At 40.9% G+C, this 15,930-nt stretch overlaps 1 protein-coding gene across 9 annotated transcripts in view; it reads right to left on the reverse strand.

The window, feature by feature from the left end:
- MAGI2 (membrane associated guanylate kinase, WW and PDZ domain containing 2) overlaps positions 1-15,679 on the reverse strand; it is a 1,339,556-nt gene extending 1,323,877 nt beyond the window's left edge. For 6 of the 9 annotated variants that reach the window (XM_041723675.1, XM_041723673.1, XM_041723680.1 and 3 more), the window contains exon 1: positions 15,138-15,679. In XM_041723675.1, coding sequence (XP_041579609.1) covers positions 15,138-15,438 — 301 coding nt within the window. In that variant the 5' untranslated portion in view covers positions 15,439-15,679. The remainder of the gene's footprint in view (positions 1-15,137) is intronic. The other 3 variants (XR_005982860.1, XM_041723679.1, XM_041723681.1) reach the window with 1 other exon arrangement.
- Between the last annotated feature and the right edge of the window lie 251 nt (positions 15,680-15,930).

The raw sequence follows: 15,930 nt of genomic DNA on the forward strand, positions 1-15,930 counted from the left end.
GGGAATATAAATAATAGTGAAAGGGAATATAAGGGAAGGGAGAAGAAATGTGTGGGAAATATCAGGAAGGGATACAGAACATAAAGACTCCTAACTCTGGAAAACGAACTAGGGGTGGTGGAAGGGGAGGAGGGCGGGGGGTGGGGGTGAATGGGTGACGGGCACTGAGGGGGGCACTTGACGGGATGAGCACTGGGTGTTATTCTGTATGTTGGTAAATTGAACACCAATAAAAATAAATTTATTAAAAAAATTATCATGCAATTGGCATTATAATTCCAAAAATTGAAGAATATTCTTCTATATCTCCTTACATTTATTTTAATTTTTCCACATTTAACTTTTGTTTGTACATGTACCAAATAATATTAACACAGTTATTTTGAGTATATGTAATTTTGTATTTTGAGCTGGAAAAATGAATGCTTTGTGCAGATAAGAAATTCTTTGGAAAACTGTAGTGGATATTAATTTGATTTGATATTTTAAAATATTGATAATAAAAATATTTAGGAAGAATATTTCTCTGAAAAAAAAAAGAATTAGAAAAACCTGGATCTAATTTTCACATACCAACTCTGGATAAAATAAATGAACTTTGGGATGTTGGGATGTGTGTGTGTATATATATATATATATATATATATATACACACACACACACACCATTCTTTTAATTAACAAAATTATATAACAGATACACAGTTCTACAATTATATACAGTTCAAAGTATTTCATAGTTCATTTCTGGGACCCTATTACTACAGAAGCTACTTACAAGAAGGAAGATAAAATTTTTAGGCTTCAAAAAGATACATATTCCAACCAGTGCCATATGGGAATATTTGAATAATTTTACATGGCAGAGAAAGGTAATTCATTACAAACACAGTTTGAATGAAGAATTCCTTGTAAAATTTAGAGAAGAGTTTGTATTTTCAGGATTTACTCCACATACAGTCTAGATGTCACAGCAATGGTCATAGAGCTTAATCTCAAAATAGCACCACAGAATAAAAAAGTGAGGTACTGTTTAGTTTCTGCAACCTCTGAATTAAGACGAAAAATATACAGCAGATAACAGCAGAACTGTTGAAGACAGAGTTCTCACTATAATTGTTTGTATTTGGCTTTCTAATGAAAGAGAAACGTTATCTTTAGTGCTTAGCAGTGATACAGTAACATTAAAAATCTGTATATGATAATTATCTCCAATATGAGTCATATTATGAAGAAACCAATGTAAGAGGAATGGTTTGTACATTATTAAAGATCTATCTCCCTCCCCCTCAAAGTAGAAGTACTAAGTAAAGAAGACTCTATGTGCAGGCCTGTGAAATACAGGCATTCCTCAAATTCCTATTTTTGGCCCCTTCTCACTCAAGGCTCTTCTTCTAAGGGCACAATAGCTCCTTGATGGGCCCCTAGTACCACTGTAAGAACAGTGTCATTCAATTGTCCAATCTGCAGTTCCAACAATTCTGTGAGCTCTAGACATATGTGACCAACAACCTAAACACCACAAGCATGCCATCTGCCCGCCAGGCACCTCAAACACATTATATTCCAAGGCGCTCATTTTTTTCCACTCACTCTGTTCTTTACATAACGTCAATTGGAGCAAAATAAAATAAAAAACAAAACAAAATCTAAAAATAAAAAATAGGCCATTTTATAATTTAATTCTGTTAACTCACTATCTCTAACTCCAATGCCTAGTCTAAATTGTCTTAAGTAAAATATCAGTGATATATATCTCATGAATATAATCATATTACTTCTTCACTAAGAGCCAAAATATACTGAAAGTAGCATGCTGCTTCTTCTGCACTTGTCAAAGAGCAATTTTTAATTTCTAGAACAGCCTGAAGCCATTTCCCCTGCAGATTAAATTTTAATCTCTGTAGTTAATGGCATCTGCATCTACTCCACACAACTATCCCAAGTAAGAAACCTCAGAATTATCTTTGTGACTACTACCTCCCCTCACCACTATCTCCCATTGAACTGAATATAAATTCCGATTCGTTCTGCCTCTAAAATATGTCTCAAGTGCATGTTCCTTCATTTCCACTACTGATACCAGACCTTAGACTTTGCTATCCATTTCTTCTCCACCCAATGCTTACCTCAAATCAAAGTTCCTCCATGCCCCACCCCGGAAAAAAACAAATGAACAAAAAACAAACACTTTGATTATGCTTCTCCCTTGTTCAAATACCTTCAGTGGCTTTAATCACCTAGAGAATAATATCTAAATTCTATAGGTTCAGGTTTGAGGCCTTTCCTGATACAATACTGTTTCCTTCCTGGAAAAATTTTCAGTTGCCACTTGGGGTTCTCAGGTGCCCGTGTCTTTGGCTTTGCTGATCTGTATTTTATGCTCTGCACAGGAGGATCATTTCCACCTCTCTTACCTTTCGCCATGCTCTTCTCTGCTTGCCACACGTCTCCTCCTGAACTCCCACTCGTATTTTAGAGCCACTCTCAAAATTCCCTTATGCTGTGAAGCGTGCCTACCCCCACTCCCAGCCATCTTTTATCGCTAAATAATACTTCCAACTTAACTGCATTAAAAGTTTTATAAAATATTTCCTCATGCATTATCTTCTCTTTTTTTAAGATGATTTTATTTATTTATTCGATAGCATTAGAGAAAGCAAGCAAGGGGGTGGGAAGGGAGAGAGGCAGAGAGAGAGAAGCAGACTCCGTGCTGAGCAGGGAACCCTAAGGAGGGCTCGATCCCACCCTGGGATCATGACCTGAGCCAAAGGCAGACACTCAACCAAAGGAGCTACCCAGATGCCCCATGATCTTCTTTGATTCTAACAACCCTATGTAACATATGATGAGGCTGAGTCTTATGGGAACTTAACCCTCCATGAAGAAGTGATAATGAATTTAGGACTGGAATCCAATTCAGTCCCTGGACTCCAAGATCGACCCTGCTTCTTCTTCGCCCTCCTAAGTGCTCTAAGAGCAGTATGTTTATTTCTGTACCATTCCACTGAAACTCAGCGTTTTAAGGTTAGCTTTGTACATAGTTGCCTTTCCTTTTATTCCATATTCTTGGAGGGTAGGGTCTAACCCCTATTATTTTAATGCCAGGATCTAGCTTTAGCATGACATAAAACAAAAATACGATGAATAATTATTTATTCAGTTAATAAGTTAAAGGATGTTAATTTGCTGGGGTATTTTTATAATGATGGAATAAAATATATGTGACAAATTCAGAAATGTCACCATGACACACACACATACCCCTACTCCTCTTAATCATGCATGCCCTAGAAGCAGCCACCTATCACCTTTTACTACTATGTGAGCTTTCTGAAGAGTAGAATGCACAGACTATTTCCATTTTCTCACTTCCAATTCATTCTTCAACCCTATGACATCGGGCTCTCAGGCACCATCCATTCTACGGAATGATACTAAACAAAAGTGACCTCCATTTTGCCAAATACAATGGAATCATTACAGGCATCATCATTTAATCATTTCTGTTGCGTCTGGCAGGGCTCAGCACTCCAGTCAAAGTTAAAGCAGCCCTAATAAGTCTTAGGTTCTTTCCTGGGATCCCTTGACTTCTAAAACAAAGATGCCTCAGCATTTCTTTTGTCTTTTTGTCTTTACATGCTTTTGCTGGATAATCTCATGTGCCCTAATCTACACATTTAACCCCAAGTACTCTCCTGAATTTAAGGCTGTAATAATCAGATGCCTATTCTTTCCAGGTACCTCATGTTAAACAGATCCCAAATGGAATTACCTCTACCCACATCTACTCTTTGCCTCTAAGCGATTGACGCCACTTGACAGAAACCAGAAAATCAAGTAAAATTCCTCATTCTTTATCCCTATCCAATCAGATATACTGACACTTTGCCATCTATGTATATTTCTTGGCTCAGTTGTTAATGCCCTCATTGTTATGATTCAAGACCTTATACCTCTCCTCTGAATAACTCTACAGCATCCTAAACAAGTCTTTCTGCCTGTATCTTCAACCACCTATAATTAGGTCTCTTCACTGCCTCCATGTGGTCCACAAATATTGCCTACATTTCTCCTCATTGGGAAAACAATGGGCGAATATGACCTTGTCAATCCTGTTCTTAAAACTTGAAATATGGAGAAGCAAATTAGCATAGTGATTAACAGCATTGACTGCATTTGAATCTCAGCTCCGCTAATTATGATGTGGCCTTGGTGTGAGTTTCTTAATCACTCCAGGCTCTGGTTTTCTTATCTCCAAATGGGTTTAATGATAGCACCTATCTTGTAGAATAATATGAGGATTAAATTCAATAGCACTTAAAGTGTTTAAAACTCTTCCTGACATATAGTAAACACTGCACAGATGTTTGGTATCAATTAATGATAATACTCAGTGACTCAACATTCAGTTCTATACTATGGTTTGGCCCACATCTAATCCCCCAAAGTCACTCATTATTTGTCTATATTATATTCCAGACTTTGGTGCTTAGAACCTCTTTATCATACTCCTTGAAACTCTTAATATCATTGCCTCCTTGCTTTTTCTCTAAAAGAGTTTTCCTATCTTCCTTGCCTGATTTACTACATATATACTATTATATATATAATTTGAGGCTACATTATACTCCAGGCCCTGGGCTATGCATATTATATGCATTATAACATTTATTCCTCATAACATCTTTATGAAATAGGTTCTGTAATGACACCTATTTTACAAAGGATGGAGCTGATTTATAAAAATGTAAAACAATTTGTTCAATTTATATCTAGTATGAGGCAAATCTATGACTGGAATCCACCTCTGTTTATCTCCTTAAAGCTCCATGATCTTAACTATTACACTGCACGGTGAAATTGGTGAAATTACTGAAGTGGAAACAAGACTTACACACCTTTCTATGGTCATTATGTAGCACAGTGCCCAGAACCTAACATTAAAAATATGCACATACAGAGTTCATTTAACACCTTGAACTGTAATCCATGATAGAATACTAGGGAACTCCTAATCCATGTTTCTTCTCCATAATGTTTTGTTTTTTCATCTTTTATTCTGTTTATATCACGGAAAGTATATTTAAAAGATTTTAAAAACCCTCTTAATTCAGGTCTCACAGGTATACAATAGGATGTTACTACTTGAAAGTATGGATGATGTCTTCATGAAGGGTTATTCATCTTTTTATCACCAGTTTCTAGTTCAGTGTCTGCTAGAGAATAGGTTACCAATAGATGTGTGTTGAATAATAAGTAAATGAATGCTAGTCCTGGAAAAATGGAGTTGGAACATTTCTGGTGAGTCAGTTTATAATTATATACACCCCTGGATCAGTGGCACAGACATTTGTAAACACTCCATAATTCAAAAAATGTTTCAAGTTGGCTTTGGCATGCATTGTGAGTATATTTTTGTAGCTGATTTGCTTTCTTGATTATGCTCTATTTTGGATAATGTTAAAATGAATTTGTGCTCCTACATATTTTAGGTTAAAATTTTCTGGAATTTAAAACAGAGTCCAACCAGAGCAAAATTGAATGAGGTAATGGATGCATACATACTAGAATTTGACGGAGCTTACCTAATAGGAAAATACATCTTGGTTTATTCTTCAAATAGATTTCTCTTTCCAGAAGATCTTTATCATTGTTCCCCAAAACAATAACATAGGAATGAAATATCTATTTTATGTCATTTTACAGTTATATCAGTAAGAAGATTTTGGTTGCAATATAACAGAAAACCCAATCTAAATGGCTTAAAATATCTTGTGTACTCTCACTCAATAACCAGAAGTCCTAAGATAGGCCTGATTCTGGGTTCATTATTTCAGCAGTTGATCAAGGAGCTGTAGCTTTTTAATCACTCTGTTCGGCCAATCTCCACCTTTTTTTTTTTGGTAGCTCTCCTCATGAACACAAGATGGCTACAGTTGCTCCAGGTATTACCTCCATGTTCAGCAATTTTCACAGACAAAAAAGTGAATAGCTCTGTCCTGGATCTTATTTTAAGAACTAAGAAATTTCTCAGAACGTCCCCAAGGGGGTTCACCTTACTTTACATTACTAAGAACTAGGTTATAAGCCATTTCCTAAAACAATCACTGGCAAAGATATGAAATTACCATGCTTGGTTTACACTAGTCTAAGTTCATCCCCTTGGGATGAGGCCAACCTAATACAAAACACATGGCATAGGAGCACATCAAAATGTGGATAGTTGAACAAAACTGTCATTCTGTTAGTAAGGAAGGAGGCAGGAGGAGAAGGAATGCATTCCAGTAGACAATCATCAGTGTCCCCCTAATAACTTTCTAAAATCTGAAAGCATATTCAACTGAAGCAAAGAATCTCCTTAATTAATGCTAAGAGTCAATTTCCCTGAGGTTAAAGGATGTCATGAAGCTCTTGACACTATACTACGAAAACTTTCCAATTATTTTTAAAAGGAGAGGAGGGATGAAAATATTTTTTTTTTAAAGCATTTCCCAGGGTATCCCTGGGTGGCTCAGCAGTTTAGCGCCTGCCTTTGGCCCACGGTGTGATCCTGGAGTCCCAGGATTGAGTCCCGAGATCGAGTCCCACATCAGGCTCCCTGCATGGAGCCTGCTTCTCCATCTGCCTGTGTCTCTGCCACTCTCTCTTTCTCTTTCTGTGTGTCTCTCATGAATACATAAATAAAATCTTTAAGAAAAAATAATTTTCTTGATTCATAGTAGCAGTTTAGCATATTGTTTGAGCTATCAACAATATCATTAATACATAGTTTTTCTTAGATTTTTTTAAGGTAATATGCGCACTTTATAGATTGATATACAGTATCACTTCATAGTGGATTAATTTGACATGAAAAAACGGCTTTAAATTTAACACATTAATGTAATTCAAAATATTATATTCTCCATGTCATAACAAAATCTCTTAGGATTCTCACTAACTAAACTTAGGTTTTTCTTGTTATTTTTAATTTAAAGCAATACCAGTACCTGTATTTTAGCTAAATAGTCATAAATTAAGTATAATTTAACTTATTTTTAAATGATTACTTCTTTAGAATTGTAATATACCTTATAACCATAGCATGTTGGATCCAACATCTTACTCTGAGACATCTAAATCAATAAAAATTAAAACCACTTTGTAAATATCTTATTAGGATGATGAATAAGCATGCCCACTGTCCCTGCCTCATCTTTTGTTACCTTAACATTAGAGCATTATCCTAGGCATTATGTAGTCCATCAGCCACTTGGCCATGCAAATAAAAATAATCAAATTCCAAACTATTAAAATCTGGCTTCTCATTATTACTTTTTAAGGACTAATATATGAAACATAGAAATCATCTGGGTACTTGACTCCATTATGTCTTTATGGTCTCCCACTCTCAGAGCTAAAAAGGGTTAAAAATATTAGTCACAATTGAAGATTAATAAGTGGGTATGCAAGCTTTTCGGCTAGATTTGTCACACACAGCATAATTTTATGTAACTCTTTCCCTAAAAAAAAAAAAAAAGACTATATCCTTACATGCATAAATATCTTTCTGGGACTATTGATTTTAAAACTGGCATTAAACCTTAGTGTTTGAAAAATGTGTATGTGCCCCCAAATTCATGTATGTGTGTAATTCCCATGTATATAAAGAAGCAAAATAAATCTGCTGTTCACTACAGTAATCTCCCACACTGAACTGAAGAAAAAAAAACATAGGCACTTTCAACCAGAGGCAAAGGAGATTCCAGTACAGATGTTTCAGTAAGAAACACAGTAAGAAAGAAGGTTTTAGTGCTTTAACTGCAGATAGGTGGGAGCATCTTGATAACATTCTTGCTCTTCTACAGAGGGATCAACTTCTTTCTATTGAGGCTCCAATCCTAGCACCAACAAAATAATCCAACCCCTAGGCACCTAACTTGCTAGAAAGGCAAGATTACGGTTATTCCTGGTGAAGATGCTTTTGGAAATAAGCCAAGACTTTTGAGAGGTTTAGGACCCTTTAAAAAGCCTAAATGCTGGTTACTTTTTAAAGAAATTTTAACTAGTAAAGAGTTGCTGTAACATCCTTACAACATAGAGTTCAAAGTAAGGCAAACTGGGATCAGCTGTTGACTAATCACAAGGCTTCAGAGATGTAACCCTGGACATTTCGTATACCTACAACCTGCTCATGCTTGCAATCCAGCTAATCAAATTTTGACCAAGGTTAGGTTATATTGCTAGATATTCTGTGGATTTCTACAGCACTTGTTATCCTTGTATTGAGGTACATTCTAGCTAAGTATAAAACTTCCTATACACAGCAATAGAAATCACTGGGATAAGCAACACTGCTCACCCATAAAATGAAAAATAAATGTTAAAAAAATATTTTTTACAACATTTTTACTCAGAAATTAAAGTGAAAACCACTTTTATGCTACTCCAAATCTATGACATTTGGGAAACTCATGTTTTAATGAAATTTCTTAAAACACAATGTAATGTGATAAAAAATGAATAAAATATACTTTTTAAAATTAAACAAGTTTGCTTCTTCCTGCTTATTTCACAGAGTCATTTAATAAAATCTATGGTTATTTAAGGAAAAATCTGATTTCATATGCACAAATTTCACTATAGGCAGTTAAGAGGTTCGAAAAAATTCTTCCAAAAATTTGTCATTAGAAAAATGAGTATCTGGGGATGCCTGGGTGGCTCAGTGGTTGAGCGTCTGCCTTCGGCCCAGGGCATGATCCTGGAGTCCCGGGACCTAGTCCCACATCTGGATCCCTGCAGGGAGCCTGCTTCTCCCTCTGCCTGTGTCTCTAGCTCTCTCTGCGTGTCTCTCATGAATAAATAAAATATTATTTTAAAAAGATTAATATATATAGAATATCTTTTATTTGAAACTAGAAAACTTTATTTCTTTCTGTCACGTATTTGTTTTTGGCTATTACTAGATATATAATAACTTCCATGTTTTTGACAGTGATTTTTTTTAAGTGCGTCAAAATAACTGAAAATGACATAAAACCTTACATAGATTCATATAACAATTACAAATAGTAATGTATTGCAAGATAGAGCAGCCATATAATTATAAATTTTAGAAAAAACCCAATCATTTATTTAAAATATCTACTCATTATTGAAAATTAAGACACTGGATGCATTTGAGTGAATATTCAATCAGTTGTCAAAGAAAAAAAATATTTTCGGTTTCTTCCAGACTATCCAAAACAATCAACATCATACACTACATTTAATACTAATTTTTAAAGTTTTTTAAAAATTTATATCTGGAAATTTTTTAAAAGAGATGATAATGTGTCAATGAAATGCAATAATGGAATACTGAAATAATGGAATTATTAATTCTCTGATGATGTGAACATTTTACAACACGTTATAGCAGATGCATGTCTTTTACTAATTGGATTCAGTAATTATGAACCTATTATTAATTTATCTATATAATGTTAATTAAAGTTTACTTTTATTAAAAGAAATAGCACATCAGTCCTTACTGGAGATGGAAGAGAGTTGGGAATGATACAAAACAAATCATTTTTAAAAGGTCACACTACTAAAAAATTTGTAAGACCCTGTTCCATGTTTTTGTCACATAAATAGATTGTAGCTAAGAAATATTTTTTAATTTAATATTAGATACTGGAGCTTCAAGGTAGAAGTTTCTATTGAAATCAAGGATAGGATTAATTCAACTAAAATTCTAAAATCATTGCGGGGCTGATGGTAAATATATTATTGGTTGCTTCATTTTTAAAAGTGTAATATAGAGAATTACTTACATTGAACTACTGACATTCTTGTAAGTGCAAAGTAAACTCCATGCTGAATTTTTTTTGCATTTTTATTATATATGGTGGACTGTGAACACTTATGAATTATATGTTTTACTTTACGAGGTACTTGATTTCTAGCTGAGAAGTAAAAGTTCACCCTTAAAACAGGATTCTTGTGTCTAAAACAGTCATATGTAAAACGTATAAATAAATTCCTAAAGTTAAATTTGTGAATTCTAATAGGATTTCAAAGTTTGTCAAGCCTAAAGTGAAGGATTCATACAACATAAACTACTGAATGAAAACAATGGCTAAAATATGAAAATAAATATAAAACACTGATCTTTACACATAAAGGCGGCATCAGTTGGAGTTCTTTTTAAAAGGTAAAAATATGTTCCAGTCCACTTAACGGCATTCTAGTCACATTAATGCTCTACAAAGAAAAGAATGTATTTTACTCTACTCTCTCAAGAATAGAAACTTTACTCGTTACTACTTTACTCTTTCAGGAATAGTACATGAAAATTAGGCAATCATTGTATATATTTCAGTTAGTCTTCAATAAAGAGTAAAATACCTTTAAAGTTAAAAACATTTCATATGTCACCAGCTCAAAATGACCAATATGTCTGGAATAACAATTATTTGGAACAATACTTACCTAAGGTCTATTATCAGCCAGGCACTATCTTATATAAATACATTATTTACTTAATATTTTCAAGGTACCGGTGCTATGTCAGTCTAGATAACTTGTGTAAATAGCCCATGCTAAGTGGCATACTCAAGATTCAAACCCAGGCAGAGGTTAAACACCCACTATTCTATCCTACCTCTTGCAGGAAATGATTTAAGCAAGGTCTGCTATGCGTTTGAAAGCCACCGTTTAAACTATAAGCAGTTGGGGTTGTCAAATGTGAAAACTTTTTGCTAATTATGAGAGTGAATGTGTGAGTTTCAAGAAACTAAAAAGGAAAGCGAGCATAATAAATATGCCAAAAGATCACACAGTATAAATGTTAAGAGCTGAGGCTGTGGCACTTAAATACTTCAGCTGTGATTTCATCCTGAGATTACTCTCATTCGAAAGACACACATAAAAAAGCAGTCATATTTAACATTCAAGGTCATACCATTTAAATTATGTACATACACCAAAAACTATAGTAGCACCATCCATAAATTATGCCCAAAGATAACAACTGTCTCATTAACCTGGTTCTAAAACATTGAAGATACTTTATTCTAAAATAACCAACTAATCAAATTGTTCTAACAATTTGATTGTTTATTGGTCAATAAAATCCACATACCTTAAATTTTTACGGAGGAAAGTCAATCTTTATTGGAGAAAATTTGACATAATTTGCTTTTACCTTTCCAAATAAAAAGCAGCATAGAGGTTTAACTGTATGATTCTAGCCTGAAGTCAGTCAAGAAGAAAGCATGACTCTTAATAAATGTGGATCTACTTTCCTTTGAAAACGGCTTTGAAAGTAGCAATAGGAGGGAAAGCAATGTACATCTCTAGAACTGAATTTCAAAGGCCTTATTTGGCCCTTCTTCCACATGGGAAGAATTAGAAAACTTTTTGCCTTTTACTTTCCATTGTAAGATCCTAAATGGGAAAGTAAGTCCAGGCTATGTAGGTCTCCATGTAGGATTAGATGCAGTAGCAGCCACAGCGCAAGAAATGTAGGACACAATGGTCTGTGTAACTGGCTGCTGTGAACTTTAGTGGCAAACTTGAAAAAATAAGGAAAGAAAAGAAAAAAAGAAAAGAGAAAAGAAGAGAAAAGAAAAGAAAAGAAAAGAAAGAAAAGAAAAGAAAAGAAAAGAAAAGAAAAGAAGAAGAAAGAAAAGAAAAGAAGAAAGAAAGAACCTTTACCACTTCAGCACAGATCTCAAAATCACTTCAAGAAACTTCCTTCAACTGGTTCTGCTGCATTAATGAGATCGTGGAACAGAACTGCTAAATTAGAATTAAATGCTTTGGTGAGAAGAGCATTATAAACTAAAAAGCCAGAGTTTATAAAAAATAATTGGATGTGACAATAAATGGTATTTTTCATATATGACTCATCACTGTGTGGATTAAAAGCAGCTTAAATTAAAAACGGAATCCCTTGAATTTATTCAAATGGTTTTTAAAATGGTTTTAAGGACATTTAAATGATGTAGGAAAATTATGATACATCTACTTTGCCTAGTAGATCTTAAAATCCTACTAGTTCGCTTCCTTTAAAATCGTGATAATTTAAAACTATGAAAATTTAATAATAATAAATAGAATTGTTAATAGAATAAAATAATAGAATTGTTAAATCACTATATTGTAAACCTGAAACTAATATAACACCATGTATTAACTGTACGAGAATTAAAATACACAACTTAATAAAATCTTCAAAAATAAAAAAAACACGGTGCTGATAGAAAAAATAAATAAAAGTAAAAATGAAATAAAATAATTTCAACTATAATGTCAAATTAGCCAAACAAGTAAATAAAAATAGGGTAAATGGTGCAATTTTACCTGGTACACTTCTTATCAATATTCTTGTTATTTAAACGTTTCCCTTTCCTTGGAAAATCTGCCTTAGTTTACCTGATTATGAATGTAGCTTTTGCATAATTCACAATGTTTAAATGAGTATTCAGAAATCAATTATCCCATTCATACTTTAAAACTACAACTTCTTCACAGACCCTGTTTAAGTTTTTCAGCTATGCTAGTTTATTGACTCATTATAAATAAAAATACTGAATCAAGAGCTTCTAAATTGTCTAAGTAGGAAGTGAAATCTGAGGTAAAACCCAAGAGACACAGGTACCATTATCTAACAGTATGGAAATTTTACTTTGCTTACTACGATCAATAAAATAAACCTATATGTTGTTTGGCAAGAAAAAGAATGATTTCAATAAAGGAACAGCATATATGAATCATCATATTTAGAAGAATATACAGGAAGATTATATTTTTCCACGAAAGTTAAGGAAAGCACTTTTTTTTTCTTTTTTGATCAATAATGACTCAGGACGTGAATCAGGTTCCCGGGGACTCTGAACATCATGACAAGCATCAATCATCAAGGACCAAGTGAAGCCCAGAACTGAGAGTGAATACAGAAAGGAGAGAGATTTTTCCCTATATATATCACTTTATATTTGTATGTTCCGTGAGTTCTAAAAGCGATGATCTTTCAAATAAAATATTATATAGAAGTTGCGTGATCAGAGAGTACCTTGGATCAAATCATTGCAAGATTTAAATAACATCTAGTCCAGGCCCCATCCTTCATAGGACTCAGGGCATCTGGTCATGTTGGCCTCTTCACAAAGACCCCAAATGACAGGGAGCTCATGAATTCACAATATAGCCCAAGATTTTTGGAAAGTTACGTTAGGAAGCTCATCTTATTCTTCATCTTTCTCTTTTTTTAGAAAGCTCATCTTTTTCATGTAAACAAAGACGTTTGCTTCATGCTTTACAAATTTCTATGAATTTATCTTACTTTTTGCCCTGTGGAAGTTATCACCGGATAGTCAAAATTCCTTTTCTTATTTGATAGCCTTTCCATGTATAATGACAGCTTTCATGCCCTCACTCTTCCAAGCCTTCCTATATGGAATAGATCTATGATACCGATTGACCTGCCTCTCTTTCTTTTTTTGGACACATTCTTGCTGCTGCTAGAGTCAGTTTGCCGGGGTCCTCCTCACCATGCGGTGCTCAGAAAGAAGACGACACTAAAATGTGGCCACCACCGCCGATGACAGTGGGACCGTCACCTCGTTAGGATGCTGTCATTAGTGGGACCTCACAGCGCACCGCCTGCCGCTGCCACCGACCCCTCCAAATGCTGAGCTGCTGCCCGGCAAGGCGCGGTCAGGAAGGGCTCTACCTGGGAACTGCCGCCCTAAGACAGTGTCATGACATCACATAGGTTCACACGCATCCCTCTGAGCCGGGCAGGGCAGCGAGAGACCAGCCTGCCTCGCCACCAGGCTCCTAGGCGCTCGGTGCGCGGCTGTGAGCTCCGGGGGCCTAGAGCGCGGCCGCCAGCCCCGGCAGCCCAGCGAGGACGCTGTCCTGTGCGGCAATTTGCACTTTAGAAAATTTGCCCGAGACTTCTTTTTCCCTCGTTGACTTTTTAAGCGGACGGTCCCCCAGGAGGGTGTCCTGGGGTGGTCGCCGGGTCGGGGCGGGCTGCGCGCAGGCCCGGGGGCGCGGGCGCGGGCGGGGGCGGCCGGACGGGGCGCACGTGCGGGCTCGGGGCGGGGGCCTCGCCGGGCCGGGGCCGCCCTCCGCCGGGACCTACTTCCCCTTCTGCAGAGCCGAGCCCATCGGAGCCCATCGGAGCCCTGCAAGCTGCGGCGGCCGCGGCCCGGCACGGCCTCCGGGGAGGCCCGGGGACCCAGGCCGGGGCGCCGGCGCCCGCCCCCCGCTCCTCTCCGGGGCGCCCGCCTTCTCGAGCCTTCTGCGGCCGCCGGCCGGGGAGCGCCCGTTAGTCAGGGCGCACGTGACGCGCGGTGCCCACATGATGCGCGGGGGGGGACACGGGCCGACCGGGAAAAGTTCGCGGAGAGCCGGGCGAGCCCCCGCGCGCCGCGCCCCTGCCCTGGCCGTCTCCCAGCCGCCCCGAGGGCGCCCCGCGCAGCGCCTGCGCCCGCCCCGAGGCTCCGTGCACCGCGGGCCGAGCCCCGACGCGCAGCCAGGCGCCCCCGGAGCTCGCGGGCGCCGCCGGGGTCCCGCAGGCCGAGCACCTTGCAGAGCGCGGCTGCCCGTGCGCCCCCCGCGCCCCAGGGCGCCCCCCGCCGGCCCCGCCGTCGCCCCCTCCGACCCCAGGCGCCCCCCGCCGGCCCCGCCGTCGCCCCCTCCCCGCCCCGGGGCGCCCCCCGCCGGCCCCGCCGTCGCACTCCCACCGCCCCGGGGCGCCCCCCTCTGGCCCCGCCGTCTCCCCCTCCGACCCCGGGGCGCCCCCCGCCGGCCCCGCCGTCTCCCCCTCCGACCCCGGGGCGCCCCCCTCCGGCCCCGCCGTCTCCCCCTCCGACCCCGGGGCGCCCCCCGCCGGCCCCGCCGTCTCCCCCTCCGGCCCCGGGGCGCCCCCCGCCGGCCCCGCCGTCGCCCCCTCCCCGCCCCGGGGCGCCCCCCGCCGGCCCCGCCGTCGCCCCCTCCGACCCCGGGGCGCCCCCCGCCGGCCCCGCCGTCTCCCCCTCCGGCCCCGGGGCGCCCCCCGCCGGCCCCGCCGTCGCCCCCTCCCGCCCCGGGGCGCCCCCCGCCGGCCCCGCCGTCGCCCCCCCCCCCCCCCCCGCGCGCTCGGGCGGCCGCGCTCACCTTGCTTGACACACTTGAGGCGGAGGGGGTCCTTGCAGTGCTTGATGACGGCCAGCACGTCCCGGATGGTGAGCCCCGCCACGGGGGTCTCGTTCACCTCCAGCAGCAGCTCCTCCGACGCCAGCTTGCTGCCGCTCTCGTAGGCCACCTTGCCGGGCTTCACCTCCCCCAGGTAGGGGAACTGCCCGTTCTCGGCGCCCCCCTTCAGTTCGAAGCCCAGCTGGCCCTCCGGGTTCCTGCCAATGACACTCTCATGGACTTTGCTCGTCCAGTGGCTTTTCTTTTTCAAGCTTTTGGACATGGCAGTGGGGTGGGCGGCCTCGGCTCCCGAGGGGCTGCTGCGGGGCAGGGGAGGCGGGCGGGGAGCCGGGGGCCGGGGGCCGGGAGCCGGGGGCCGCGCGGCGACGGATCAGACTTTGCCTTCCTGCCCCTCTGCCCGGCGCGTCCCCTCGTCTCGGGACGGCGCGTGGATGCTGCGGGGGGAGGAGGCGGGGACGGCGGGCCGGGGCGGGGGCGGGGCGGGGGCGGCCGGCCGGGGCTGCTGTCCCTGGAATGACACTCGGGGCTGTGGCCCCGCAGCGGAGGAGCGCGGCGGCGGCGGCGGCGGCGGCGGCGGCGGCGACGGGCTGGGCGAGCGGGAGCCGCGCGGCGGGCGGGGGGCGGGGGCGGGGCGGGGGGCGCGGGGCCGGGGCCGCTCCTGCGCGCGGCGGGGCGGGGAGGGGGGGGCCGGGGCCCGCGGCAGCCGCAGTGGCCGCGGCGAGGTCCGGGGCGCGTGTGCGTGTGCGCGCGAGTG

Source organism: Vulpes lagopus, chromosome 11, assembly GCF_018345385.1.
Source record: "Vulpes lagopus strain Blue_001 chromosome 11, ASM1834538v1, whole genome shotgun sequence".
In the NCBI taxonomy this organism is placed as follows: Eukaryota; Metazoa; Chordata; class Mammalia; order Carnivora; family Canidae; genus Vulpes; species Vulpes lagopus.